At 53.2% G+C, this 27,204-nt stretch overlaps 1 protein-coding gene across 4 annotated transcripts; it reads right to left on the reverse strand.

Moving 5' to 3' along the window:
- On the reverse strand, positions 1–25,959 carry tle3b (TLE family member 3, transcriptional corepressor b). 4 transcript variants are annotated; one of them, XM_086144177.1, is made up of 21 exons: positions 25,636–25,959; positions 24,814–25,125; positions 24,372–24,472; positions 24,233–24,296; positions 22,715–22,759; positions 16,220–16,282; positions 14,999–15,073; positions 10,135–10,339; positions 9,486–9,502; positions 7,150–7,272; positions 6,852–6,902; positions 6,441–6,602; positions 5,164–5,299; positions 4,481–4,656; positions 3,889–3,965; positions 3,543–3,792; positions 2,854–3,101; positions 2,589–2,736; positions 2,354–2,504; positions 1,082–1,158; positions 1–887 (listed from the first exon to the last, which is right to left on the reverse strand). In XM_086144177.1, the coding sequence occupies exons 2-21, from the start codon at positions 24,835–24,837 to the stop codon at positions 780–782; spliced, it is 2,301 nt and encodes a 766-aa protein (XP_086000303.1). In that variant the 5' UTR covers positions 24,838–25,125; positions 25,636–25,959; the 3' UTR covers positions 1–779. The 4 variants fall into 4 exon arrangements, with proteins under 4 accessions (XP_086000303.1, XP_086000302.1, XP_086000301.1 ...); XM_086144176.1 differs by having other exon boundaries at positions 3,889–3,974; XM_086144175.1 differs by having other exon boundaries at positions 14,969–15,073.
- Between the last annotated feature and the right edge of the window lie 1,245 nt (positions 25,960–27,204).

Raw genomic sequence — 27,204 nt, forward strand, 5'->3', positions numbered from 1 at the left:
GGGGGGGGGGGTCACGTCCAAACCCCCCCGCTCCTCAGGTAAGAGCACTGTGAGGAAAAAAAAAAAAAAAAAAAAAAGAAAAAGGCCATTTTAAAAGTTTCAGAAAGCGTCCTGCTTCAGTATGCCTCCGCCTGGAGAAAAAGGTCCGCCCGGAGAATGTGCTTCAAGAAAACCCCGAAGGTCAAAAACGGGTTCTACACTACGCTCCCCCCGCCCTGTTAGACGGGTCCAAAACAAAACCACCACAAGTACACCCAGGACATGAAAATATATATATATTTTTGATAATATATATAAAATGTCTTTTATTTAATCTGATATGTACACTTTTCACAAGACGTCTGGGGGGCCGAGGTTCTCCGGAGTGAAGCGCTGCTTCGCTTGGGTTCCGCCCCGGTATTCTCCCAAAGACAAAAAAAAAAAAAAAAAACACCAGGAGACCAAAAAAAAAAATATTAATAATAAAAATCACAAAATATGCAACCACCCTCCTCCCTTAAAAAAAAAGAGGAGGACGAAGGAGTAGAAGAAGAAGAAGAAGAAGAATCCCTCCAGAAAAGAAAAGGAAAACAGAGCCGTCTCCGTGGCGGGCGGCTGCGTGATCCCCTCGGGTTGTCGGCGCTGCGACCGCTCAACGTTCCCCGCGTCTTCTCGGACCGACCGGGCCCTCCGGGTGGGGGTCCCGGTCCGCGGGGGGGTCGGCCGGGACCGACGTCATCTCAGTAGAAGTGCCGAAGCGGAACGGGAGTCTCCGCCGCCGCCAAACCCCCTCCCCCTGTCTAGTAGATGACCTCGTAGACGGTGGCCTTCTTGTCGCCGGAGCCCGTCACGATGTACTTGTCGTCGGCGGAGATGTCGCAGCTCAGGACGGAGGACGACTCCTTCGACTGCAGGGTGAGGGAGGGGGACACAACCGTCAGTTGGCGTACATTTTCCGGCCGGACTGGTGTTATAAACACGTTTATAACCCTGACGCGGATGTTAAACCACTGATTCAAACGGCGCCCGTTGGCTAGTGAGCCAATCGGGCACGGCCGGGGGTTGACACGCACCCGGGAGGGGCCGCGGTGCCTCCACCTACCTGGAATATGCTGGCGCCGTAGGGAGTCCTCCAGGCGTTGAGCAGGTTATCCTTCCCGGTGCTCACGAACCATTTACCTGCAGACAGAACGCACGCACACCAACACAGACAGTGAGCATGGCGTGCGTGCTGATCCGGACGCCGTCTTTCCCTGGGGGCCCCTTTCCTTTTTTTTTTTTTTAAAAGGAAGAAAATGTCGGAATCCGGCAACAATATCCGGCACCGTGAAATGACTTGATCCATCAGCGGGTCTTAAAGAGCTAATTTGGCGTCAGGGAAAAAAAAAAAAAAAAAAACAGCGTCACATAAACGATCATAAAACTCCCATAATGGAGACCCACGCCATTTCCACTGCCATAATTATTTAAATCGGCCTCTGATTAATTACCCGACTGACTAGCGGGCTAATGATTTAATTAATGGGAGCGCTGAAGAAGTGAGCATCTCTCGCATTAAGTCAGGGTGGGGGGTTTGCTACGGAAATGAATACTGACATTTTTGGGAGGGGGGGGAACAGAAGTGTTCGGGGATAGTTAATCCTCATTTATCAGCGGCTTAAAGCTGCAGACAAGACGCTCGGCCCGCGGGAGAGTCAGGGTGGTCCCAGCCCACGGAGGGGCTGTGAGATGAAGGTGAAGCTAGCGGCCCGGAGACCTGGAGACCTGGGCCCGACCCGACGGGAGTCGGCGGTGGTGTAATTCTGGGGAAAACGGCGGGCGTGATGAGCCTCAAATCCAATAGGGGGTCCGGAGGAGACCGGGCGAAACGCCGCCGCTGTCAGAGAACGCTCGAAATTTGGATTTATTGACAGAAACGCGGCGCGGCCTCCATCCATCCGCATGTTAAGAGATAATGATAACGCGAAAGCTTCATTCCGTCCGCTGTCAGACTACACAACACCACAGACATCATAAAATACACAAACATTTCTTTGTGTCCCACAAGCCCACTGCCTCCACCTATACCTACCACTTTCATCCGTGTGATATTTATATTTACATAATATTTATACATTCTCCAGTACACATTACATTTTTACTTGCCACATCTCCCTCTGTAACCATTACCCTCACAAGGCATTTCTTTTTCGATTTTTGTATTCTATTGAATACAGTGTACGTAGTTTATTTGTATCTATATACTTCACTTGCATATTCTTTGTACTATTATTATTGGCACAATTTTCTACCCCATCATTCTACTGTGAAGACTGTATTTCCCTCATGGGATCAATGAAGTCTATCTGATCTTAATGCTAATAACAGTGCTTACCGCAGTAGGCGAACTTGAGTGACAGCACGCAGCTCTCATGCAGGTGCAGCTGGTATTTGTCGGGTTTGGTGTGGTGCAGCACCTCCACGTTACTGCTCTCCATGCCCACGGCCAGCCACTCCCCGGTGGGGCAGTAGCCCAGGGAGAAGATCTGCCATGAGGAATCAGTCAGGCGTCACGCTTGCGGTGACGGTCGGAACGTGAGGCGAACATCGTTGGGGGCGGGGGGTCTTACCTGAGAGGTGAAGTCGTGCTGCTGGAGCTGCCGCCCCTCCCTCAGATCCCACGAGCGGACGGTGTTGTCCAGGCCGCCGGTCCACAGCTTGGTCCCGTCATGGGAGATGTCGATGCAGCTGGCGCCGTCCGTGTGACCCTGGAACTGCCTGTATTCGACAACCACAACAAAACAGCACGCGTAAGCGCCATCTTTACGGGATGTGTGTCGAGGGCTACGAGTGAAGGGAGCGAATAAAGCCGGGTGGGTGTCGGCTTGGACCCACCTAACCAGGGTCTGGTTATGGAGATCCCAAACCGCGATGTTTCCGTCCGAGCAGCAGGAGAAGCAGACCTTGGCGTCCGGGCTGATGGCCAGCGCGTAGCACGCCGGCGCTGAGGAAGTGAGCTCCGCCTTGATGCGGGGCGTCTGCGACGCCAGGTCCCAGATGGTCAGCGTGCTGGCCTCGCCGCCAACGATCAAGGTGCGGCCGTCGGGCAGCAGCTTGCAGGAGCGGATGTAATTGTCCCTGTTCTGGAGAGGAGAGAGGAGTGCTCGTGTCTCGACGGTAGCGAACGCAGGAAAATCCAGGCTGTCAAGGAACTGAGACGACGATTAGCAACGCGCTAAACCAAACACGACTGTCTGACTTCATGTCAGCTTTAAAGAGAAATGCGGGGATGGGGTGTGGAGGACCAGACCAATTGAAAGTTTGGGTGCACTTTAAGGGTGTGGGAGGTCATAAGAGCCGTGGGGTCAAGATGAGAAACGGGCGGGCAGTTGGCAGGAAGTAATGAGCCGGATAACGGCCAACAGGGCCGGCAAATCAGAGCGCCGGTGAGACAGAGAGGATTATTTTTGGCGAGAAAAGCCAGAACGCTCATTGGACTCGCTGACGCGCCGGTATCAGGCTACATTTTATGCCTGAGAACGCTCCGGACGGGGGGACGGGGGAGGTCTCTGGCGACTGGTTACCAGGCAGTCCAGCTGGGAGACGGGGCTCTTGCTGCCCGGCTGGCTGATGTCCCAGATCTTCACGCAGCCCTTGCCTCCGGTGTAGACGTGGCGCGTGGGATTGCTGATGGTGACAGCGCACACCACTTCCCCGTGGCTCAGCGTGTTGATCTGGCGGGCGTGGCGCGGGATGCCGGGGCCGATCAGGGCGTCCGGGGGGAAGGGCACGGGCTGCATCTGGCCGTCAGCGCTCACGTGAAAGGAATAAGCCCTGTAGGGGAGACGGAAAAAAGCTCAAAGTTCAATCGCTGCTCCTTGAGTGAGAGCCGCCTCCTGGTCGTCCCGACGTCTTGGCTTAAACACTCACGGTTTCCCTCCGGAGATGGAGGTGAGGCTGGCCGGCAGCCCCGGCGCCCGCATGTGGGGGTGGGGGTCGAACCCCGCCTGCACCAACAGGAGGGACAAAGAGTTAAATGACAATGGACGGTCTGCAAAGACAAGCGGGACTCATCGCGTACGCAAATTGAAAATTATGATTTCGCACCGTCGGCTAGCACCCGGAGAAAACCACGCCTCTCCCTCGGATTGTTCCGGGCAAATCCCCTAGAAGGCAGAGACCGGGGCTTCGCCGCGCACGGAGGAGCTTTACGCACGGCTACAACATCCTGCACGCTAATGCTAATGAAAGCCTGAGAGATTTTCAAACACGGAGACTCATTTTGGGGATGAGCCTCTCTAAAGCCTGCAGAATGCTAACTAAGTGACATCAAAGTGAAGGCGCCAGGCGGTCTTTCTTCTCACTCTCATTATATACACACAACAAGCCGCCGCCGACCAAGCAGAAACACTCACAATGAGTTTTCGGAAAAGGCGGGCAAATGTCGAACTTTCTCAAAGTCACCGCGGGCAACGAGCGTGCAAGGAAACGCGTGAAGGGACGCGGCAGCTGAGATACTTACAATGGGCGAGCGTCCGTAAGCAGCGGCGGCGGCGGCGGCGCTCATCTGGGGTGAAATGAGGCCGGGGTAAACGCCCGGGCTGGTCAGGGAGCCGTTCATCTCGTGGTGGCCCATCATGGCGAAGGGGGTGGTGTAGGTGCCGGTGATGGAAAGCGGCGTGCGCAGGGCCGGAGCGGCTACAAGAAGGAGGGGGTGGGGTTGTAAAGGTTCACTCAAGGGAATATTCATTTCAGACAAGCGGATTATTTTTCTTTGGGAGAAGGGGGGGCAAAAAAAAAAAAAAAAAAACAGCCTCTGAGACCGGTGTGTGTCGGCTTTCGGCTTTACCGCCGTGCAACTTCCAAAGCGGCGAAAAAAAAAAAAGTGTGATATTCCAGCCGGGCCAGCGACACGCGGTGCGCCCCCCGTCTTCCCCCTCACCGGGGCTCTAATAGCTGTTGATCCCCTGACATTTCATTCAGCCGCGCCATTTCTAAAGATAAGCACGCCGGCGCTCTAAAATAAGACGCTGGAAATGATGGACATTTCATCAGCGCGCCGGCGTGTTTGCACGCCGCTGCTTCTGCCGCCACCAGCGCGGATTTGTTTATTTTGCAAATATGCTAGTGGAACTGCCATCACTCTGCTGTGACTTGAGATTGACATGTGTGTGTGTGTATGTGTGTGTGTGTGTGTGTCAGTACCCAGCGCATCAATGCCAGGTGGTTTCCCCATGGTCAAAGGCCGCAGCCCCGGAGTGGTGCTGGTCCCCGGTGTGGGCGCCTCGTTCCTGGGCGTGGGCGTGTTGGACTTCAAGCTCGGCGTCGACGACTTGTCGTTCTGAAACGGAGACAGCGTTGAACCGCTGTGATTTTTGTTCAACAGTTTCCGGGAGGATCAATCGAAGTGCAGCGGCAGGGGTTATCGTAATGAAAAGACGCTCGATGAGGGGAGGCTTTTATTTTGAAAACCAACAGATTTATGGGATTTCCTGTCTGGGGGGTGAAAATAGACGCGGTTTGTAAAAAAATAAATAAACCAACAAAAACGAGGGCGCCTCTGGATTTTCCGCTGACCGGAGCGACACGGACGCGGTGACCGCCTGAGTCTGCGGCGTGTTCCGTGTTAAACAGGGCTGATGGGATGCCATGGAGAGGCAGACAGCTGTGTGCTCGGGTAATGTCTGACAGAGCTAAAAAAAAAATAAAAATCCCCCAGCGAGTCGAAAATACCCTCACTGACATGGAAATCCAGAGTGACAATCTGAGTGGACGGCTCAAGGTAATCCAATCTAACACTGACACTTCATTACAGATACCGTGTGTGTGTGTGTGTGTGTGTGTGTGTGTGTGTGTGTGTGTCTCAGGGCAGGGGCATAAACCTTTGCTTAGAAGTCAAGCTTGTTAAGACTGGCTAGACAAGCAAGATGGCGGCCCAAACACTCCACCCATAATTAATCGCTTTCTTCCCCCCAGCAGATCAAGGACATGAAGGGGGAGTCAGACTGGCGACACACATTAATGAGGGGACATGGCGAAGTCAGTGTGTGTGTGTGTGGGTGTCTATGTCGCGGGGGTGGGGGTGGGGGGGTGGACTGTGACCCTATCTTAATCCTTGATGGAATGGCTCGTGTCAAAAGCGATGTATAAGGACTGTTTTAGCCTGGTTAGCCGAAGCTGAAGTGCGAGAGGGCCGGACGGTCTTCCATGCCGCTGCGTCTCCCGGTTATTTACAGCCTCCGACCAGCGAGAGAGATGACCATTTATTGGATAAGCCATAAAGGAGATTTGAGAGAAGTAAGCCGCGGGGTTTGATTTCCAGAGAGAGTGTCCGCCTCCCGCGCCATCCGGCTCCTCATAACGGCGAACTGCTAAGCCTCCTGCACGTTAGGTCTTCACCCCCACCCGCCCCGCCGCTTGACAAATGCCCTGTTAGCCAGTCAGCCGACCCCCCCATGATAGCGCTCCGGTGTGTGCCTCACACTCATATGGGCGTGGTCCTTGGCTTTGGAGGACGGCGTGCTGCCGGAGGAGGCCACCGAGGCGGGGCTGTTTGGGGCGGCATCCTTCTTCAGGACGCGGGACTTGTCCAGGCCGTTCTCCGGGGGGGAGTGGGCCGGGCTCGCACGCGGCGTGGCAGGATCCTGTGGCGTTTGGGGAGAGAGAGAGAGAGATGAGGCGGCGGCAGAGACTGAGCAAACAGGGCTGCACGAAAGCGCCCGACACCTACATGTAGGTCAAACAAACCAGGGGCCTCATGTGCAAACACAGATAATATATATGCTCTGTGTGTGTGTGTGTGTGTGTGCTCACGCTCTCTCTCTCTTACACACACACACACCCACAGAGACAATCACTTCACGTTCATCTGTCACTCGTTCAGTGCTTCTTACCTCGTTGGAAACGTCCACCACCAGGTCGTCACTTTTGTCCCCGTCGCTGTCCTGCAGCCGAGGGAAGGGAGGACATGAGACTTTGCACGCAGTACTTGTACTGCAGTCTCACTGAGATACTGGGTTGTATGTTTACGGCGCAGTTCTATTTTTCTTTAAGACCCCAGAAGTCTTTTAGCTGGCTTCATTGCACGCGCCCACTTTTTGCAAAAATGCCAAATGCTAAAGTGCAAATGCTTGAGCAAAGTTTTAGCAAATGCTAAAAAAATAAACCCAAACCAAAAACAACCCCACTCACATATCTGCTCATGCTATCCTTGTCCTCCACTTTGCGTTTCTTGGGGTCGAGTCCGTAGTCCGACGAGCCGCGGTGCTTCTCGCTCGCTGCACGCAGGCTGTCAGAAGGCGACACCGAGTTGTTCTGCGGACGACAGAAGGCGAGCGTGTCAATCGCCATTTTAAGGGTCGCGTTGTTGAATGGAAACAGTTTGCAGACAATAAATGGGTTAGATGAGGTCACATTCATATCACCTTCCATTTGGGGGGCTGGAAAAATAAATATGAGGCTATATTTAGCCTAGGTAAGGGTACTTGCTATTTTAGCATTTGTGTATATTTATCATGTAGACAACCGCAACAGGAAGTGGGTTCCGCACACGAGTGTTCTGTCATCCACTGCCATTTGGGCACAGCAGTACATGAGCACGCACCCCAGATGCAGCAGGGATGAGCACACACACACACACGCACGCACGCACGCACGCACGCGCGCACGCGCGCACGCGCGCACGCGCTGTGGTTTCTACAAAGATGGCTGTGTGAGTTCCTGAGGGGCTGGTGCTAAAGAAATTAAATTAAAAATAAGTTGCTAGATGATATTTTTAAGGTGGACTGACTGCACCCTGGGGGCAGACCAGACCATCTGGGGGTAGAGGGGGCTAATATTGTGAGTTTCAGCTTGATAGGTCTGAGTCCTGCAGGGACCAGAGCCTCTCCGCACACATTAAAACCAACGTGGGGGATGATGATGATGATGCTGCGTGACAGCGGGCGTGTACGTGCCCTGTAGGGGGGTTAGGGTTGGAGGGGGCGGAGACAAAGCAACTTGACGGGAAGGTTCATGAAAATCAGCTGGTTTGAATAAAAGAACTAAAGGGAGAGAAGAGGGCCCTTTGAGGGGGAGTCGGGACAAGAGAGGGAGCCATTTGAAGGCACAAAAAGGGTGTTTCCAGCCGGGAGAGGGGCCGTGAAAAAGCAGAGAGAGAGCGGGTGGGGGGGAATTGGGGGGGGGGGGGGTGAAGAGAGCAAAACAGGAAAGGAACTTGGCGAGTAATGAGAGCAGAGCAGTGTGGCAATGAGCTCTCCCCGCGAGTGGGAATGCCCGGACAAGCTGGCTCACTCTCAGAGCCCGCAAACAGGGGGGGGTTTGTAGCCTGGGCACTGCGTGTGTGGGGGGGGGGGGGGGTTCTCACACTGGCAAGCAGCAGAACAAATCCACGTCTGTGCCAGAAACTGAAAATATTCTTCAAAAAGGGGTCAAAAAGGGGAAATCTGACCGAGGAAGGGGTATAAAAAAAAAAAATTTAAAAAAGCAGCTGACGCTGTCACAACCAACACCTCCGTCTCCACCTTGGCTGACAAATCAAGCATCAGACTTCCTGTTTCTGCCAGACCAGCGGCTTCCTGCCATTTACCGCGACCTTTGGTGAAAATATGGAAATGCGCATTGCAGGTGGGGGCGGGGGTGAGGGAGGGGGCTGACTGACAGGACGGACGTCTCCAGAGAGTTTTGCGGCCGGTCCCTATCTCCCCGTCTCCGGCCTTTTAAAAGAACCGCTTAGACTCGATAACCCTTTTGCTCGCCTCCCGGCGCTCATATCAGATGACGTGCCCGAGTGTGCGCTACCGGGGGAGGGGGGGTCAGGTGAGGCAGCGAGGTTGGGTTCCCGTCAAACACGGCGGGGAGAAGGGTCTGTCATTCAGGATGGCCAGTCAACGGAAATGCAATCTGACCGAGGAGATGCAGCAGAGCGTGATGGAAGAGAACCTCCATCCCTCCCCGGCAAAAGCCTTTACATGGAGGGGGGTGAGCAAATAAGTGATATAAATGAAGCTACAGGAGGAGGGGAGGGTGGATAAGGGACAAAGGAGAGAAAAAGGAATCAAGTATTTGACAGTTGCAAGAGAAAATCCCCTGATGGTGGTTGTGGTGGTAGTGGGGGAGGGGGGGTGATAATGCGGGCGTGGGGTGGGGGGCTGCTGAAGAAGGACAGTCAAAGTCGCTTTTAATTGTGCTGAAATTAAAGGAGCGAGCGGCCTGCTAATCCTCGCCTCGCGATTGGAGTCATTTTCCACCTGGATTAGATGGCACCGGCTTATTTTGGCCAGACTTCATTATTCGATTTCAGTCAATGCGTGCCTGTCGGTGTGTGTGTGTGTGTGTGTGTGTGTGTGTGTGTGCGTGCATGCGTGTCCCAGGGGTGTGTGTGTGTGTTCTTACAGGGAGAGCATGAATTTCTACAGAACAAAGAGCTTAAAAGTCCCTGTAAGGTACACCGTGTGGCCAAACACACAGCAGGAAACACACAGGAGGGACGGAGGGGGGCCGGGGGGGAGGGTGAGGGGGAAACGTACCGTGCTCGACTCTCGTTCTTTCAGGGGAGGAGCCGGGGGCGCAGGGAAGAGACGAGGGCCGGGGGAGAGAAAAGCAAAAACACAAATTAGTATGGGTGTCAGCACGGCTCGGCACTCTTATTAGATAACAGTAATACATTATTCAGCTAAAAGATTAAGCTGGTGTGTGTGTGTGTGTGTGTGTGTGTGTGTGTGTGCGCACAGCTTGGCATAATGTATTCAAGCATCGCACTCTAATAAGGCACCCTTCATAAAAGGGCCACAGGTTGTAACAAATCACTTTATTACTGGTTAATAACACCGTTGACAAGATTCCCTGCAGATCGGCTGCGTGGCGGTACGTCCGCCTGGAGTTTATCGGCTGGTTAACTGACCGACAACCACAGATGAGATTCACAAGTGGAGTTTCTATTTTTCACGAATAAAAATAAATGTAAAAAAAATAAAAGGAAGCAAAGAAAAGTTGTTATATCCTAGCAGGCTAGCAGGCTAGCAGTCACACAGCACGTCCGGGGAACAGCGAGCAGAAACCGCGTCAGTTGTGCGGCCCGAGAACAGAAGCAGACAAATAAATGAATTCTAAAAATTGGAATAATAAAGATACTTCCGAATTCCTTCCGGGCCGTTTGTGTCTCTGGCGTTTCCTCACCTCGGTGCTCCAGGTCATGGTGATTCTTCTCGTCCTTCACCGGCAGGTGGGCCTGGCTGCCGAGGGCGCCCAGCGCCAGGAGCCCCGAGCCGGCGCCGGTCACCGGGGGGATGCCGGGCGGTTGCAGGCCTGAGGGGTGCGGGGGCAGCTGCACGGGGGGGCCGTGGGCGGCGTGGGAGAGGTGCTGGGCCTGGAGCTGCTGCTGCTGCAAGCACAAGGAGGCGGGTGGGGGAGACAGAGGGCAAGTGGGTCGGCTGGGAAAAGAAGCCATGATCGACCGGGCGCCGCCGGGCCGGCTCGCGGCGCCGTCCGGCCCGGGGCCAAAGCATTTCTGCATAAACAGCGAGCTGACAGCCACTGCCAGCGTGCCGGTCCAGCTCATTCACTGTCTGTCTGAGGGTGGGGGAAAAAAGTCATCCTGCTCTCTAAGGCCCCGTATCCGGCTGGAGGGATTCATAAAAAATATCCATCCGACATCATCCCCAGAGCCTTCGTCGCCCAGATGTGCATAGCAGAGGCAATTTAAACATTAGAGATTCAACAAAATGGTTACCCGCTATGTAAAACAGTGCCGACGGAGGATTTTTGTGTGAGTGCGTGCGTGTGCAAATGTTTAAAAGCAAAAGTAGAGATTTGTGCACATTGAGTTGAAGCCTGGTAGCCCATTCTGCGATGGAAGAATGATCACATGACCGCGAGGTTCCCCCGCCCTCCGTCCAATCAGCGGCACGACCAATCCGAGGAAAACAGTTTCCCTGCAACTCCGATCGTCACTGAATTCCGAATGATCCGTGTGCCACAGCTGCTCGGACTACAGGACAGTCTCCTTTGTCTTTTTCAACTATTTGTCAGTCGGCTCAGGAAAACTTCAACTCTGCATAGACCCACGGTGGGTTATTTATTTTTCTTACTTCTTTCTCTTCCTCTTTTCTCTCTCTACCAAACCACTGTGATGCAATTACAGTGGGGGGACAGCTAAAAATCAATAGGCTCCCCACTTGAAAACCTCAACGCCGAGTGAGCGCCAACCCCGTCACCCAAACACCTCGGCGCACGCACACGCACACTCACAAACACACACACACACACACAGGAAGCCAGAGAGACAGAGGGAGACAGCGAGACAGAGGCAGCCAGAAGTGAGCAGATAGACAGGAGTTAAACAGCCACTTGGGCGAGAGGGAAGCGAGCGCTTTGGAACAAGGTTAAATAACACTTAGCGTGTCCATCAACTGCCTCTTTAAAAATGAGAGGGGAAAAAAAAAAAAAAAAAAAAAAAGATTTCTTTTCTCTGCTTGCTTAATAGAACTGAAATGTCCTGCTCTCAGTGAAGGCACCACGACGGGGGAGAGAAACTGGACCAGGGTATATGCGGCAGCTCAGCAGGTTTAGAGGACTGACTGGGTATTTACAGCCCCCAGCGTGTTGGGATAACAAACGGAGAACGTGACTCGGCCACCATCTGGGTGGACCCGGGACTCGTGTTTCAACGAGGCCGATCCGGTGATGAGGGAATGTGACAATATGCTGACGATGTGATTTGATTCAGATCGCGCTCAAAAGAAGTGTTTGCGAGCTGGAACAATGGCCAATTTCTCAACGGCTCGCAGCCAAGGATCAGAGCGATGCCGACGCAAGTACTACTGGAACTTTACTCAAGTGATTTTCCCCTTGAAAAGATATTTTGTGATATATTTCTCCATAAAGATATTCTTTTGCATTTAGGAGGCTGGAGCACGCTGACTGGTTAGATTGTAAACGGGTGTCATATTAGATCTAACATTATATAAGGGCTGAACGGTAAACACACACACAAATGCTGCTCATTAGCAAACTGGTTACAAGTGCAGGAGCAGTCGGAGGATGAACATCTGTTCCAAGTCACACGAGGAAGTAGCTTCCACACCCGAATTCTCCACCTCGATAATGAAAAACAGAGCACTTGCTAAACTTGAGCGACCGACCAAGCTATGATGTTACATTTCGTTGTCGCCCGCCATCCTGAAAAAAGGAAGGGCGGTGTATCTTGACGTAGGTATTCGAGATTTACAAATGTAATGAGGATGAAAAAAAAAGTGTTCGTTTGTGTTGTTCACATCATCCACAGCGGCGTGTCGCTCGTTGGAACTGGGCCGAGAGGCGTGCAGTCGATAGAAGCTGCCGAGGGGCGACGGCGGCGGCGTTAATCAATATGGCACCGGAGTGCAGAGAAACCTGTCTGTTGTAGGAAAAAACGAGCAAAAAGGGAGCGAGGCGGGGGTGGGGGGGGAGCAGCCGGTACAAGAAAACGAGAGGACAGGGGGATTCGGAAAATAACAAGAGAACGAAAAGAGCGAGCGAGGGATTGAGGCGGGGACGCCCCTATTCAGTCTGCCTAATGAGGAAAAGCGTGCAGGGGATCGTTATCAAGAAGTCTCATTAGCGAGTGTCGGCTGAGGAGAGGAGCGGGGGTGGGCTGGGGCTGGGGGGGTGGGGGTTCAAAAAATAAATTGCTTCCAATTCAATATTCATGGATAAAGGGGCTGGCTTCCATTCACACTTATCTTTTTTCATTATGTGTAAACGGCGCCGCAGTTCAGGCAACTTCCACGGGAAGCCGGCAATTAAAGTTAACTGGGCGACGCTCGCCCTGTGCAGAACGCCGCCGTCAGGCCGGCATCGAGAACAGAGGCGACGGGTGAATCGGGCGGAGCGGCTTCAGAAAAATAAAATGAAAAAAAAAAAAAAAGCCCTTGTTGAGGCTTCCTCGAGTGAAACGGTTGAAGGAACAGACGGAGGACAAGATGCAGGGAAAACCAGACACGCACAGAAAGAAAGAAGAGTCAGAGCTGGTTAGCAAGCTGCCCAACACGACAACACAAAAGACCGGATGCAACGTCTAACCATGAACGTGGGATGGATGCTGTGTGGAGGTGGAGGCGGCGGCGGCTGTTGCTGCTGCTGCTGCTCAGCCAGAGGAGAAATGGGAAGAGGAGACCCGGTCAGGACAGAGGAGACGAGCGAGGAAACTTAAAAAGCGATGACAAAGACGGATGGAATTAGAGCCATGGTGGAGTTGGGTGACTCCGGGGAGTTCTGAGGCGCGGGCGGCGCCCGGCCTGAACCAGAGCCGCGGCAGGAACAACAAAGTTTCCACAGAGCGAGATTTACGTCCCCATAAATCCGGGGAAAGACGGAGAGAAAACGCGGAGGGGAGCCGCCGCCGCCTCCGCCTCCCCCTGATCAAACTCCCTCACGTGGCCAAATAAAAAAGAAAGCTAACGTGTAACAGATGGGATCGCCTGCCGCCCCGCCGCTGACCTCAGGCCCGCTTGGAATCATTTTCATGATATACCGCTGCCGATAAGTCAAAACCGGGGGGGGGGGGGCGCTGGGTCTGGGGCGCCGCCTTCACCTGCCTCCTTCCCATGATTCTGACTGCGGACGACCCAGGAAAGCCAGGAAATCTCACACGGGTAAATCTGATCAGCCGCTTCATTAAAACCAGATTACTTAAAATGGCGTTGAAGTAGCTGCACATTGTGACCGCCGCCGGGGGTTTGCTGACCTCCGACGCCGCGGGCATGCAAGCAACTCAAACTGGACTTTCTGAAAAAGCGGCGGGCTCCTCGGCTCCTCAGCGGAGCCTCTTAACATCTGCCTCCACCGCGACACCATTGATTATCGGCCGCGTCTGTGCTCAAATGATCAGGTTCTTTTGTTCTTTTGTTCTCCCCACCCCCCACTCCATCTGTCCCTGTGTGAAAAGCAAGGTCACTCCCACCGCAGACTTTTCTTTTTTTTTTTTTTTTTTTTATGGAAGGGGAAATAGGAAGTAATTATCTTGAAAACCGGGGTTGTGCTGGTGGCTCGTTTCCTTTAATCGAATTTCGATAGCCACCTCTCATTAGACTCCCCCCGCCCCCCGCGACCGGGACAGGCTAACCGCTGACTAACCCCGGCTAATCAAAAGGGTCGGTTCTACATCTGGGTCGGCGCTTGCTGCTGGAGAGCAGCTCCGGCGCTGTAACGCAAAGCAGATGGGAGGCTGAATCAGCGAAGGGTCTACTTGACCGGAGCTGAATCTGTTTATTTAGGGGTTTTGGATAAAATTAAATGGTCAATTACTGATTTTTTTTTTTTTTTTAAGTACTTGCTGTGAAGCGAACCCTGCAGCCAGTGCTCTCAGTCTAATTATTCTGGGGTGGGGGGTGGGGGGGTGTAATTACAGGGTTACAAAACAGTAAAACAAGTTTGAGGCTTAGCACGGCCCGGTGCCCTGACATAAATCTTGAATTCAAAATGGTCAAACGACCGCCGTGACGTCCGACCTGAACCAGCCACCTTCGGATTTTCCCTCAGCGGCTTCGAGCAGCGGGGGGGAAGAACATTTGATTTCATGAAGAACGTCGGGGGTTAATAATCCAACAAGCCCACGTGTGTGTGTGTGTGTGTGTGTGTGTGTGTCAGAAGGGCTGCTGGGAGGAAGCGGAGCGCGTTGATGGTTAACCGAGTCAACGTCGTCTCAACAGAACAGTGCAAACAGTGCAAACTCAAATTAAAACATAACAAACCACTGGAGACAGAAGGGAGGGGGAGGCAAGCCTGCGCACGTGAAGAGGACTGTACCATTATACGCCACCCGACGGGGGGCGGAAAATAATTGCTGATTAATTGAGCCCACCTTTACCCTCTTTCCACCCGAGTCCCATTCCCAGGGCTCTGCTCAGCACTCTGGCTGAAACGCACAGAATTAACCCCTTAGTGACCCGTGTCCTCGGCACCGGCAGGCTTGCCTCGCCCCCCTCCCCCGGCCTCTGGTCGAATGAGGAAAAAAAAGAGGGGGTATACACACAGTCAGAGGCAGATTGGGAAGTCCACGTACCCCGATGATAGCATTCAGCTCGGTCATGGTCACCTGCTTGGCGCGCTCAACAGCCTGAGCCACCTGCTGTTGATGCTGTGCAGGACACACACACACACACACACACACACACACACACACACACACACACACACACACACACACACACACACACACACACACACACACACACACACACACACACACACACACACACACACACACACACACACACACACACACACACACAGGTTAGAAAAATAGGCCTTGATGCACTTGATGCTTAAAAAACACAGGTTTGGACCTGTGCTCAGAAGGCACTCCACCGTTGTTCCCCGGGTCGTTGGTGCAGGTGGTTGCCGACGCGTCGCCTTCAGGGACGTCACCAAGAAACCGCCTCAACAACCGGATATTAATTTCTTTTTTTCAATTTGTGGGATTTCTACCTTCCAGCGTGGTGGGAGTTTACAGGCAGCTGAGCAAACATGGCGCGGAACAGGACGCCGCTTGACGGCTTTCAAAACCTAATTCTCAGCATTGTGGTGGCCTGTAACGCGAGCCATGTTTTCCCCGCATGTGTTTGCCCGGTCACGGTGCTTTGCCCCCAAACTCCGACCGTAACCAGCAGTAACGAAGTGCAACGTAGACGCCCGAGTGATTTATTTTGCAACAAGCACACTACTTATATCCCTTTCCTCCAGCTGCAACGGTTTGATGTGGCCACCGCAGGGGACGGTTCCTGTTCAACTCGCTCTGCAGAGGCCACGCCGGCTCGGTTGGTACTGGCAAACGGCCGGGATGGCTTCCCAGAGGGCATCCGGCAGCACCACCTCTCGAGCAAAAAATTGCTCGTGTCCAATCAGGAATCAGTATCCTGTCGCAATTACGCTACATTTGGTCTTATGAACCGACGCCTAATTGGGATATTTGCTGAATACATAACGTTTATTTGTCTTGGATCATATTTCACCCCTCCGGCGACTGACGACACAAAGCGGCTTTGTTTTCATCCGCACCTCATTCAAATATCTTCGTCTTTTGTATTCAGGTGTGGATACCCGTTGATTTTAAAAGGAAAAAAACAGGTTGGAGCCTGTTGCCGGGGGCGCCGGCCAATCCAGATTCACGGACGTCGCGGGGAAGTTTGTATCACCTCATGCTTAGTCAATTTTTTTACAGCAGTAGGGCCAGATTGTTTAGCAAAATTAAAGAGGAGCCGTGCCATGTAGGTGTTCCACTCACCTCTTGTGACAAGAACGGCATGATCTGAGCCAGGATGGCATTCAGGCGTTTGGCGATCTCAGTCTGCCGAAGAGAGAGAGAGACAGAAAACACAACAAGAGAGATGGAAGAGGAGAATAACTGTCAGTGGGAGCTGTAAAACCAAATGGAGAAAGCATGCATCTCGGCGTGTGCACCACCCTCCGGCTAAAAAGACCATGTACCCCCGTAACGAAATTGGGTCTGCCTTAAAACAAATTTACTTCCCACTCTCTCCTGCCTCCATTAGACTTTGGCCTTATTTCATTAGGAGGCTGAAATATGCTAATACCATCTGGCTGGACCCTAATGAGGCCCATAATTCATAATTATGGCCCGTGGGGGGAGGGGATAGCTGGGCCGGGTGGGGCAGTTGAGTCGAGTCGAGTCTCGGCCCCTATCTATCAGCGGCATCTTTGGTATCGACCGAGGAATATTAGCCCGGGAGGATAAGAGGATCCGGCGGGGAGAGCACTTTACGGCCCTGCACCGAGACCAATGGACGGCCACGGCTGCCTGCTCCGCCCCCTTATTTGAAGAAAAAAAAAAAAGAGGAGGGCGAAAAGTAGAATTTAGGTGATGGGCTGCAGCGAGTGTGTGTGTGTGTGTGTGTGTGTGTGTGTTGGGGGTGATGAATGGTGCACTAAAACACTGATTTGACACTCAGGTAATGTGGTTTGACTGGAGCGGGGGAGGTGAACTAATTGATTCTGAGAGATTAGGGGTGGAGGCCCGGCAGGTGTGTGTGTGTGTGTTTTTGTGTGTGTGGTGGGAGGGTGACAAAGTCCTTCCCGCCGGTTTAGACGCCGCCACCACATTCCACTCATTTTCTCTCTTAACCTTGTTTGACTGTGAAAGGACGGGGAGGGGGTGGGTGAGCGACTTGGGTTTTACACAACTGTCACCCCTTCCGTCCGGGTTGGGGGCAGGAAAGGGGGGGCCAGGACGCGGAATTATCTCCCAGCCCGATCTGACCCTCTGTTGTCTCCCCTCTTCCTTCGTGTGCATCTCCACTACTCTGCACACACTCCACCCCTTCGCTCCCCCCCTCCTGCTCCGCTGTTGCCGAGGCAACGCTATCTGGCAGGGCTGATCGTTATGTAAATTGGGCCGGGGCCCCGACCAGAACAGCCTGTAAAATCATATTAGGTGCAGCACAGAGGCAGGTCATTAAATTGAATTTTCGGCCTGTCGATCTGATCGGCACGGGAAATTAATGAGGGATAACTGCGAGTGGGTTGGCGGGGAGGAAGGGGATGGGGGGGCTGACACAGAAAGGGAGCGCGTTAGGGGGCGGCGGGGTTAGGGTTGGAAGGGAGGGAGGGGGGGGCTCTTCGGAGACTCATAAACCATCATCATTAGCTGGGGCTGGATACAATGACAAGTAGCAAGATTAGAGCGGTTCAATATCATACCCCTCCTCTGGAAATGGCTGTGGGGAGCACGGTAGTGCGGAGATACACTTGACCTTTAGAGTAACATTACAGCCCCCCCCCCCCTTCCAGAAAAGCCATCCATTAGAGTTCATAGCAAATCGTCAGAACAAAGACACCATTTGGCGGCAGGGAGCTGCTCCGGCGCCATTTGGGCTTGAAAACACCGAGCGGTGGCTCGGAACGCCAGGTGCTTCAAGAACCCACCCCCCATCACCGCCAGGTTTTTCCTGAACCTTCTCGCTTCCACAGAAATGTACCCGTGGGACGATGTGTTGATTCGGGAGCCGGAACATGGAACAATGGAACAGACTTCCCCTGCATTCGTTCATGTTTTTCCTCGCTTGGCCCAATTATCCCTTAACCCCCCCCCCAAACGCTGCTTATTTTGCTTTTTTCTCCTTCTTCCTCTCAACAGCGGCGAGCATGAGTCAGCCTGCAACCGGGCAGTTATTGCGCACGCCGCTCTGCTCACATCGTCAAAACTCAGATTAAAAAAAAAAAAAAAAAAAGGTCCTTGGTTCATTTTTTCATTATCATTTGGGACTCAGCGTGTTAGAAAGAGCCCTTTCTTCCTGCATGGGGGGGCCAGCAGGGGGTTTCCAACCCTAACACCCCTGGCAAGGGTTCTAACATGGTGCCGTTGTTTGCTACATCCCATACAAATACGCTAACGCACCGCCCTTTCTCCCCCGACTTACGTCAGCAGGGATTTTTCCTGACTAACTGCAACACCTGATGAATAGGAGTGACCAATTGACCGTAGGGGAGAGACACACACACACACACACACATGCGCACGCACGCACACACTTGTCATTTACAAGGGTGTTAATGAGAGAACTGGATTGCTCACACACGCTCGGCTCCGGACAGACTCCAGGCAAGATGGGTTCCTCCTCTCCATCTAGATACACCACTTCTACAGATCTGTGGCGCAGGGGCTGCTCTGTCATGTCACCTAAATAAAGCCCATCCTGGGCTGCTGTAGAGGCACAAATGTTTTTTGAACGTCGGATTTAACACCCCAGCCCTCCAAAAGAGAAGGTTCCTCCTGAATCTGACATGGCACTCTGTCAATGAAAACCCCTCACGTGACTTATTTTGACTCTCAGCGCGTCGGCGTTGTCAGGAGAAGCAGGAATATCACATCTGATGACTCACAGTTCTCATAAAAGGCCGCCACTTTACTTGGAGGCTCTCCCTCCCTCCCTCCCTCCCTCCTTCTCTTCCGTGCTTTTAGCAGCGGAGACGTGGACTGAAAGGAGTTTATTGTCACTTAAAGCCACTGAAAACAGAAGCCTTTGAGCCGGCGAAGGCTTTTTCACTATGGCTCCACAATTACAGACACTCAGGGATTTTTAGCGCCACCAGGGCTTGGAGAGGCTCGCTCTCTCTCTCCCCCTCCATCGCCTCCCTCCGTCAATGGTGCGTTGAAAGCCATTTGGCTGTTTGTCGCTGCAGGCATTAGCCCACGAGTGGAGAGCGCAGTCTCTGACGAGAATTCAATTGGCGAGGAAAACAAGTTGCATATGATTGGGGCGGTGGTGGTAGTGTGTGTGTGTGTGTGTGTGTGTGTGTGTGTGTGGAGGGGCGTTGGGGGGGGCAGATACGGGATGTTTGGGAATTATCTTCTCAGCCAGAGCTGACGAAGAAAGAGGCACTTAGAGGTATCTTGTTCATTACAAATGCATGAGCGGTGTTTTGCATGTGCGTGTCGTTCTATTTTTAAGTTCACACACACAAAACCAGAGTGACATCCTTTCCTCCGGGGGGCGGAAATGGAAATGGGCTCTTTTCCAACACATTATTCTGTTAGAGCTGGAATTGGTGTGTCGACGGCAGTATTCCCGAGCACTCGATCCCAACCAACTGTCTCACACACACACACAAACAGAAAATAAACCAACTTTCATCTCACCATGTCAACACTGAAACCAATCATCAGCTCAATGTGTTTGTGCGCGCACGCACGCGCACGCGCACACGCACACGCACACACACACGCACACACACACGCACACACACACGCACACACACACGCACACACACACACACACACACACACCCAAATGCTCATTGTGTAACAACTGTCCGGACAGCCCCTCCTGCCAGGCTATCAAAATAAAGCACGTCTCCGCGCCTCTGGTAACCTCATCAACCTCCCATGAGAGAGAGAGAGTGTGTGTGTGTGTGTGTGTGTGTGTGTGTGTGTGTGTGTTCTCATGGTCCGTTTGTTTTGGCTTAGAGACAGGTCGGCCATCATCACCTTGGCAAACAATTCCAGGAATCCAGTATAAATTATTCATTTGCACAAGCACCCCCTCCTCCACATCCCCTCTCCCTCTTCCTCCCCCATCCAGGGATCAGACAGGTCTCTGGATTAACACACACTCTGTATTTCCTTCCACTTGTTTCACTCAACAATTAACAGAATGGATAAACACACGCGCGCCTGCGCACACACATACACACAGCAAAAGGTTACCTGAGGTGCACCACAAGTGATAATCCACGCGTGAAGCTTGATGCTAGCTCTTATGAATTGATTGTTCAGTCTATCGACGATGAGAGATTGATAAGCGTGGAAACACAATGAAGGTGGAGTGGGGTGGGGGGAGGTCACGGAGCAGGCTGAACGGTACAGTCAGCAGAAGGGCCTGTCGCTGAGGCAGCCTAATGAGCTGCGCTAATTAAAATCACTTATTGACAGCGAGTGCGGGTGATTACCTCCCCCCGGCGCCCGGAGCTGCCGTGAGAGACTCTGTCAAAACAAATGACCCCCCTCCCCTCGCCGTCCCCGGAAGGCCCCTCTGCTAGCAACCGCTCGGAGGCAGGAGAGGCCGAGGTGCTGTGTGTGTGCGTGAACACACGCAGCTGGTATCACCATGTAAGGGATAAGAATGTTTATTCATACGTGCACGGGTGCGCGCGTGCGCATTTCGCCGCCCCGCTTCTCAATCCGGCTTTGTGTCGATAACAACAAAGTGACTTTGTGTCTTTTTTTTTTCCTCCCCTCTTCTTTTTCGCCACCACACACTGAAATAAATAGTCCGACACCAGCCGAGCGATAGCCCCCCCCGACACACACACACACACACACAGGAGCTGAGTGTTTACCCCACGCTGATGTCATCACAAACACAGCCTCATCATTGATGGGATCAGGGAAATAGAGGGGGGGGGTGAGGTCATGCATTATTCAGGCTGCTCCGCCGACTCCACCAGGCTTATTGATAAACAAAGGAGACGCACAGGAGAGGACCAGTCGATTAACCCATTTACCCCGTGGCCTAGCACTCCTATCCTGTCTCTACCCACCCCCTTGGTTTTTTTTCCCCCACTCGTTTTTGGCCGAGCCCCCCACTCGTTCCGACCCTCCTCGGTGGTAATGAGTGTCTGACAGAAAACTCTCCAGTATGGCGGGCACGTACGCACAGAAGCGCGCACGCACGGAGAATATTACGGCTGATGAATTGCACTGCTGTTCCGAGCGGGCCACCCTCCCACCGACGCCATTAACCTTCCAGATCCGGGGGCTGTGAAGACACCCCTCCCTTCCCCCCACCAACTCCCCCCTCATACATCAAATTGCGCAGCTAATGACACGAGGGCCATCATTCACGTCGCATCACCGGGGCGGCGGGGCGGACAAAGGTGGGGGCGGGGCGACAGGGGTCGCTCATAGATGGCCGCATGGAACTGAGAAAATGGGGAAGGAGGACGGAGCAGAAACTGAGTCTTGAGAAAACGTCATGGAGTGGAGGGCCGTATGGGACCCGCCTCCTCGAGTGGACTTTGCTGATTTTACGACAGTTCAGGCGACACCTCCCACCTACACTGGCGCGGTCGGCGCATCGCCGGTTTTTACACACATTTTACAAAGATCCTTCCTCGGCCTCCAATCGGCGGCTAGACAGCACCGGGAATAAATATCTGGAGAGAATAAAACAAAGGTCTCGCCGTGGAGGCGCCAAAGCTGGAGCAGAGGTGCATTCGAGGTGCAATGCCAGCACACACCTGGTTACACTTGCAAGTGTGAACGCTAGACAACTCAAGGCACTGCGGCAAATTTCAGGTTTAGGCCCAGTAAAGAGTCTCGGTCAGTTCATCCGTCATTACATTCATTATTTCTTGACAGCGATGGGACTGTTTGAGCCTGCTGCAAAAACGGGGTTGCAAAGGAAGTAGCTATCCCACCCTGGAGAGGGAAGGCACACACAACTGGGGGGGGCTGGAAAAATAAAAATAAAAATAAACTTAATCCCGTTTGGCGAAAACCAGAGAAGCCTTTGTCGTCACGGGTTGGGATGATTCAACAGGAAGCCTTCGTGACGCTCCACAACATGGAGAAGGACTCAATCTTTATATTTAAAGAGGGGACGTGCTGTTTTATTCACGCCCCTCACTCCTCCTCCACTCCACCCACCAACCAAACTCGCTGAAAACAAAGCAATCAGCAAAGCAGAGCCCGAAAAAAAAAAGCTTCCTGAGTGGAAAAACAACCTCAGATAGAAATGAAATGTTGGTATTATTTAGATGAGCCTGATAAGTCGGGCTCTATCTCTGCTCCACATCTCCATTCCACCCAAACGGCGCCTTGGGTGGCGTTTACGAAACTGCCGAGCTCCCCCCGCCCGGTTCATCCGGACCCCCACTCGACCCCGCCGCCGCCGAAGCACCGAGCCCGGTGCTGGGTGGCAGCTGATCTAATGAGCTTTCAGTGCAGCTGGCACGGGGGAAGCAGAACACCCCCCACCGCCACGCACACACATCCTCTCAGACTGTCTGCCAAATACTTCACTTTAATCTTATCAAACCGTCCCCATCAGGCTGCCTGCCCTCTGCGTTGTTTAGCCTGTCAGCATCCCCCCTCCCCACTACAGGAAGTCAGAGCGTGTATTCTTCCTTGAGGTATTTAGAGATGAGGGTGGAAGCTAAGGTCAGGTATGGTTTGGTGTGTGTGTGTCTTCCTCAGGCGCGGGTGGAAAAACAACACTGTTGTTTTGACTTCACGCTGGCCGCCCCTGATAGGGCTACATACCTGCTTGTGCATCTCGATGTTGAGGCCGTAGGACATCTCGTAGTACTGGGGAGAGAAGAGGAGATAAGGACACTTAGAAATGTAGAAGGCGCAGGGAAACACCACAAGGCAATCGAGACACTGAGCGACGGGTATTTTGGGCTGTTGGCGTTCTAGGGCATGGGCGGAGCCCGACGGGGTCTCTTTTTTTGTTTTGGATTTCTCGGTCGTTCCCTGCCACTTCACAACAGCTCTCGGGTAAAAATCAGGAGGAATGTGAAGTGATACTGAAAGCTAAGCTAACTTCCTTGCTGCGTCCCAGTGAGCGCAGGCAGGCTGGCGACAGAAACCGACCGATCCCATTTGTCTGAAGCAAGCGGCTGACGTGTGTCTCTCCCCCCGCCATTTCTACGTCCCTTGACGAAAAGAAAAATGTTATCCAGCCATGTTTCTTCATCAAGGAGGTTCCTTCGGTTCACGCCGAAGAGGGATGGATTTTGTTTCTTTACACGAGGCAAAAACGTGAGGAGTTCACGGACGTGACAAAAACAAAGAAAAAGCGAAAACAGGTTGGATGCGAGTACCTAACGGCTTGGAGCGGCGCAGGGTTCCGTGATAAAGAGAGCTGAAAAGGCAGATTTGCACGAAACCCAAAGCTGAGGGTTATTTATCTCCATAAACCGCTGAAGATTAGGAGTCTTTTATTGTGTGTGGAAGAGAAAAAACAGAGCCAAACTTGCCGCTGCGCCCCCTGCAGCCTATGGTGGCCTTCAGATAGATTTCTTCTTTCTCATCCCCCCAGAGATATTTGAGAAGTGGGATTTGGCAAATATTTGATTTTCTTTTTTTTTTTTGGTCCAATGTTCGTAACTTGATTACAAACGCGTGGGTAACTTCTCTGCCGGTTCCATTTTAAAATTTGGGTTGTTCAGCAGAAACTCCCCCCTCTGCGTAGGAGATTTCCAACCCCTTTGCACCCCCCGCCTGCCCGCCCTCCCCCCGCCCCAGGGCATCCATTATCTCTGAGCTTGAGGAAACTCAACCCTGGTATCTGAGAAAGCGTTGGGTGTGTCAGGAGCGTCACCTTGGGACAGTTAAGACGAAGAAAAAAGAAAAAAAACACAGGAAAGCCTTTGATTCCTGCACAAAGCCAGCGGCCTGGTCATTAACCCCCCCCCCTCACCAGCCCCCCGACCCTCGGGTCACGCTGGGGGTGTTAGGGAGGGGAGGGGTCATAGTGGGTCATAAAGAGGACCCTGGAGCCATGGGCGGCAGGGGAACGGGCACATCACAACTCACAATCAATAGTTGGACATTTGACCTCTGCAATGGGCTCAGCTGCCCCTCCACCCCCGACCCCTCTTATCCAATGAAAACACAAACGTGAGTCAACAATAGCAAGGGGGTGCAAACACTAATAACACGGCGGGGGCTGAGCGAGGCCCGGCTGCACCACCTGTGACTGTTCACCTGAGGCGAGAAGCTGGGGGGGGGGGGGGGGGTAAACCAAGACGACAGCTTTAAGGTGATTCCTCTTACCATGACGTAGTGGCGCTGCATCTCTGTCTTCTCGTTGGCCAGCTTGTCGTACTCCACTTTAAGACTGCGGGAGGGAAGACGATAAGATTTTACTTAGTGGAGCAACACGTTTTCCGGAGCCCGGGCCCCAGGGCCGTACCTGTGATACTGGGCCTGCAGGAACTGGAACTCGTCTTTGATGCGGTCACAGGACTCGGCTACCGTGAACTTGAAGCCCGGCTGGCCCGGCTGGTGGGGCGCCTGCAGGAGGAGGGGGCGTGCGGAGAAGGGACAAGCCACAGGTGTAAACAGCTAAACCACCTCTGGGTTTGAAGTGGCGGATGGTGCAGAGAAGGGAAGGCTGCCAGTGATTTTTTTTTCCCCTCTCTGTGCAAAAACAACTAAAGGTGATATGAATGCGGGCTGATCTCTGCCTACGATAAGGTGTGTGTGCGTGTGTGTGTGTGTGAGAGAGAGAGAGGGAGACAAACATTCACCATAAATAGTAAGGTGCGCACAAGGAGCTCCTGTCGGACGGGCTAATTAGGCGGGAGGCGGCGCATCTGCATCCATTTACGGACGTGACGAACGCAACTACTCACCGGATGCCGGCCTTGCGGATACATGTCGAGCTCCCGGAGCCGGGGGGTGTGTGGGGGAGTGGAGGGGGGAGGTTAGGTGTGTGTGTTTCTTTTTCTCCTCCTCCCTCCCTGCGCTGGTTTCACGATTCCCCCGCGAAGGCGCGGTAAATCACCGCCGTCCCCCCTCCTCCACCTCCTCCCCCGCCGCCTCCACCACCACCCTCCTCCTCTTCCTCTCCGCTGGTCGACGGCGGCGGACAAAGCGGCGTGTTCGCGGCTGCGAGGCGGCACTCAGAGCCCGGGCATCGGGGCGACCGCCTCCCCCCGCCGCACCTAAACAAACAGGGGGGAGGAAAGGAAAAAGAAGAAAGAGGGAGCCGATACTTCAAAAATAAAGATATAGAACGTGTTTTAGTTTACTTTGAACGCAACGGGTAATATCGCGATATCGAGGGGGGCGGCGGAATGAAGGGTGGATGGGGGGGGGGGGTCAATTAGAATAAAATCATAAAAAAAGGATAACCTGGCGGATGTGTCACATGAACCGCCGAAGTTTCGATAGCTTTCGTCGGACACAACGCGTGGGTTCGACCCCCACCCACACCTTCATTTATTCATTTTTTTTAATTTCCACGAACCCCCACCACCACCACCGCCGCCGCCCCCCCGCGGACCGAGGACATGGCTCGGTCCGGAAGGAGCGACAACAACAAGGAGCCGCTGCTTTCAAAGTCGGCTGCCATGAAGCCGCCGCCACCTCCTCCTCCTCTTCCTCCACCCGCCTTGTTAGCGGTTCTCCTCATGTCGCCCCCTTCTCTCTCTCTCTCTCTTTTCTCTCTTTACCTTTGTCTCCTCTGGTTTTTCTTCCTCTTGTCCCTGTGTTCCTCCGCGCAGGTTAAATTTTAATATCCATGCGCGAGAAGCGCTTAGTATCCTTCACTTGTCGCGGTCACCGTGGGGGGGGATGAAGAAGGAGAAGAAAAAAAAAATGTCAGCCACCGTTTGAAAAAAATATTTCCGCCGCTTTTCTTTTTATTTTTTTTTCCTTCAGCGCCGTTTGAGAGCCCCGGTGTTCCCGGTGAAGGAGCGCGTCTCCTCCGGTTCGCTCCGGTTAGCTGCGGTCGGCTAATTGTTGACGGATAGCAACTTCACAAAAAAAAAAAAAAACGTCGTCGAATCCGGTAGCGGGGGAGCGGAAGCTCAAGGCGACTCCCGACGGCGGACTCCTGGACGGCGGCGGCGGAGAACCGAAAAAACGTCTCCACTTTTTCCCGTTTTTTATTTTTTTTTTCCTCCGTTTTTCTTTTTCTTTTTTTTTTTTTCGACAGATGTGAAATACACCGCGAGCTCGCTCGAGCACACCCAGCTCCTCCGCGCGCTCGTACCACACACAGACTGTGCACTGACACGAGTTCCTGACTGCCGCGAGAGGAGCCCCGTGCGAGCCAATTGGACGCTTCCCTCCACGTCCGGCTGACCAATCGCGGCGTGGTGAGCCCCACGTGGGGGCCGAGCTGCCAATCCGCCGCTCTCATTGGTCCGGCGCGGACGTGACCTCACATGTTCGCCATTTTAGATTTGAAGTGACATTCAGCGCGTTCAACAACTTGTTCAAAACAAAGGCAATAATTTATATATCAGGCGACTTCAGCCGCCGCTTCAGACACGTCGGATATTAGCGAGGGGAGGCGGGGATTGATTTCGAGGCGACGACCGCACACAGCGGGGGGGGCGACTCCTAATTTGACCGAAAAACCACGGGGCACCTCCGCGTGTGAAGACGCGGAGCACCCGTCCAAAACCGGAAGACTACATCCGACGCCTGGAATAATAATAATAGCAGCAGTAGTAGTAGTAGTCATAATAATAATAACACCAACCTAGCTGGATTGTAGTAAATAAAACGAAGGTTGGTGAAACTGGAAGTACGGAAGACTGGAATCTTGTGTTAATCTGAGGCGGAGTGTCCTTTAAGTCACTTAAATTGATCGACCTATTTCTAACGAGACCTCGAGCATCTCCGGGTTTCCTCCCCAACGCGCCTGCGCGTCAGGCTATCAGCCTATCACGTGTCGCTCGCTGTGCCCGAACCCCACGTGGGGTGGGGGGGACCGGGAGGGGGGCGTATGCATCGCGGTTCCCTCCCCGCCCCGCCCCTCCGGCTCTCGCGTCCAATGGCGGCGCGGTGATCTTCCTCCGCGCGTTCCGATTGGCCCGAACCGGGGAGGGCTGTCAGTCATGAGCCCGGGATGTCGATTAAACCCACGTTGGCCGCGGCGGCGCTGACAAATGCCTGCGCTCCGCTCCCTCCTGCCTGCGAATGGAGGCTGGAATGGCTGCTTAATTAGCTTCGAATGGCTTTTCCTTTCAGCTCAAACAATCTGTCACTACCATGTGGTAAAAAGAGCCTTG

This window comes from Fistularia commersonii, chromosome 3 (genome assembly GCF_037954325.1).
Source record: "Fistularia commersonii isolate RoL2024-O1a breed Wild chromosome 3, RoL_Fcom_v1.0, whole genome shotgun sequence".
NCBI lineage: Eukaryota > Metazoa > Chordata > Actinopteri > Syngnathiformes > Fistulariidae > Fistularia > Fistularia commersonii.

What these genes read in the sequence shown, in the direction of transcription:
- tle3b (XM_086144174.1), bottom strand. Translation starts at nt 24,837, where the DNA reads ATGTATCCGCAAGGCCGGCATCCG. An exon ending in TCCATCTCCGGAGGGAAACC is followed by an intron (nt 3,793 to 3,888) that starts GTGAGTGTTTAA and finishes TCTCCCCTACAG; the next exon opens with GGCTTATTCCTTTCACGTGA. An exon ending in AGCACGACTTCACCTCTCAG is followed by an intron (nt 2,505 to 2,588) that starts GTAAGACCCCCC and finishes TCCTCATGGCAG; the next exon opens with ATCTTCTCCCTGGGCTACTG.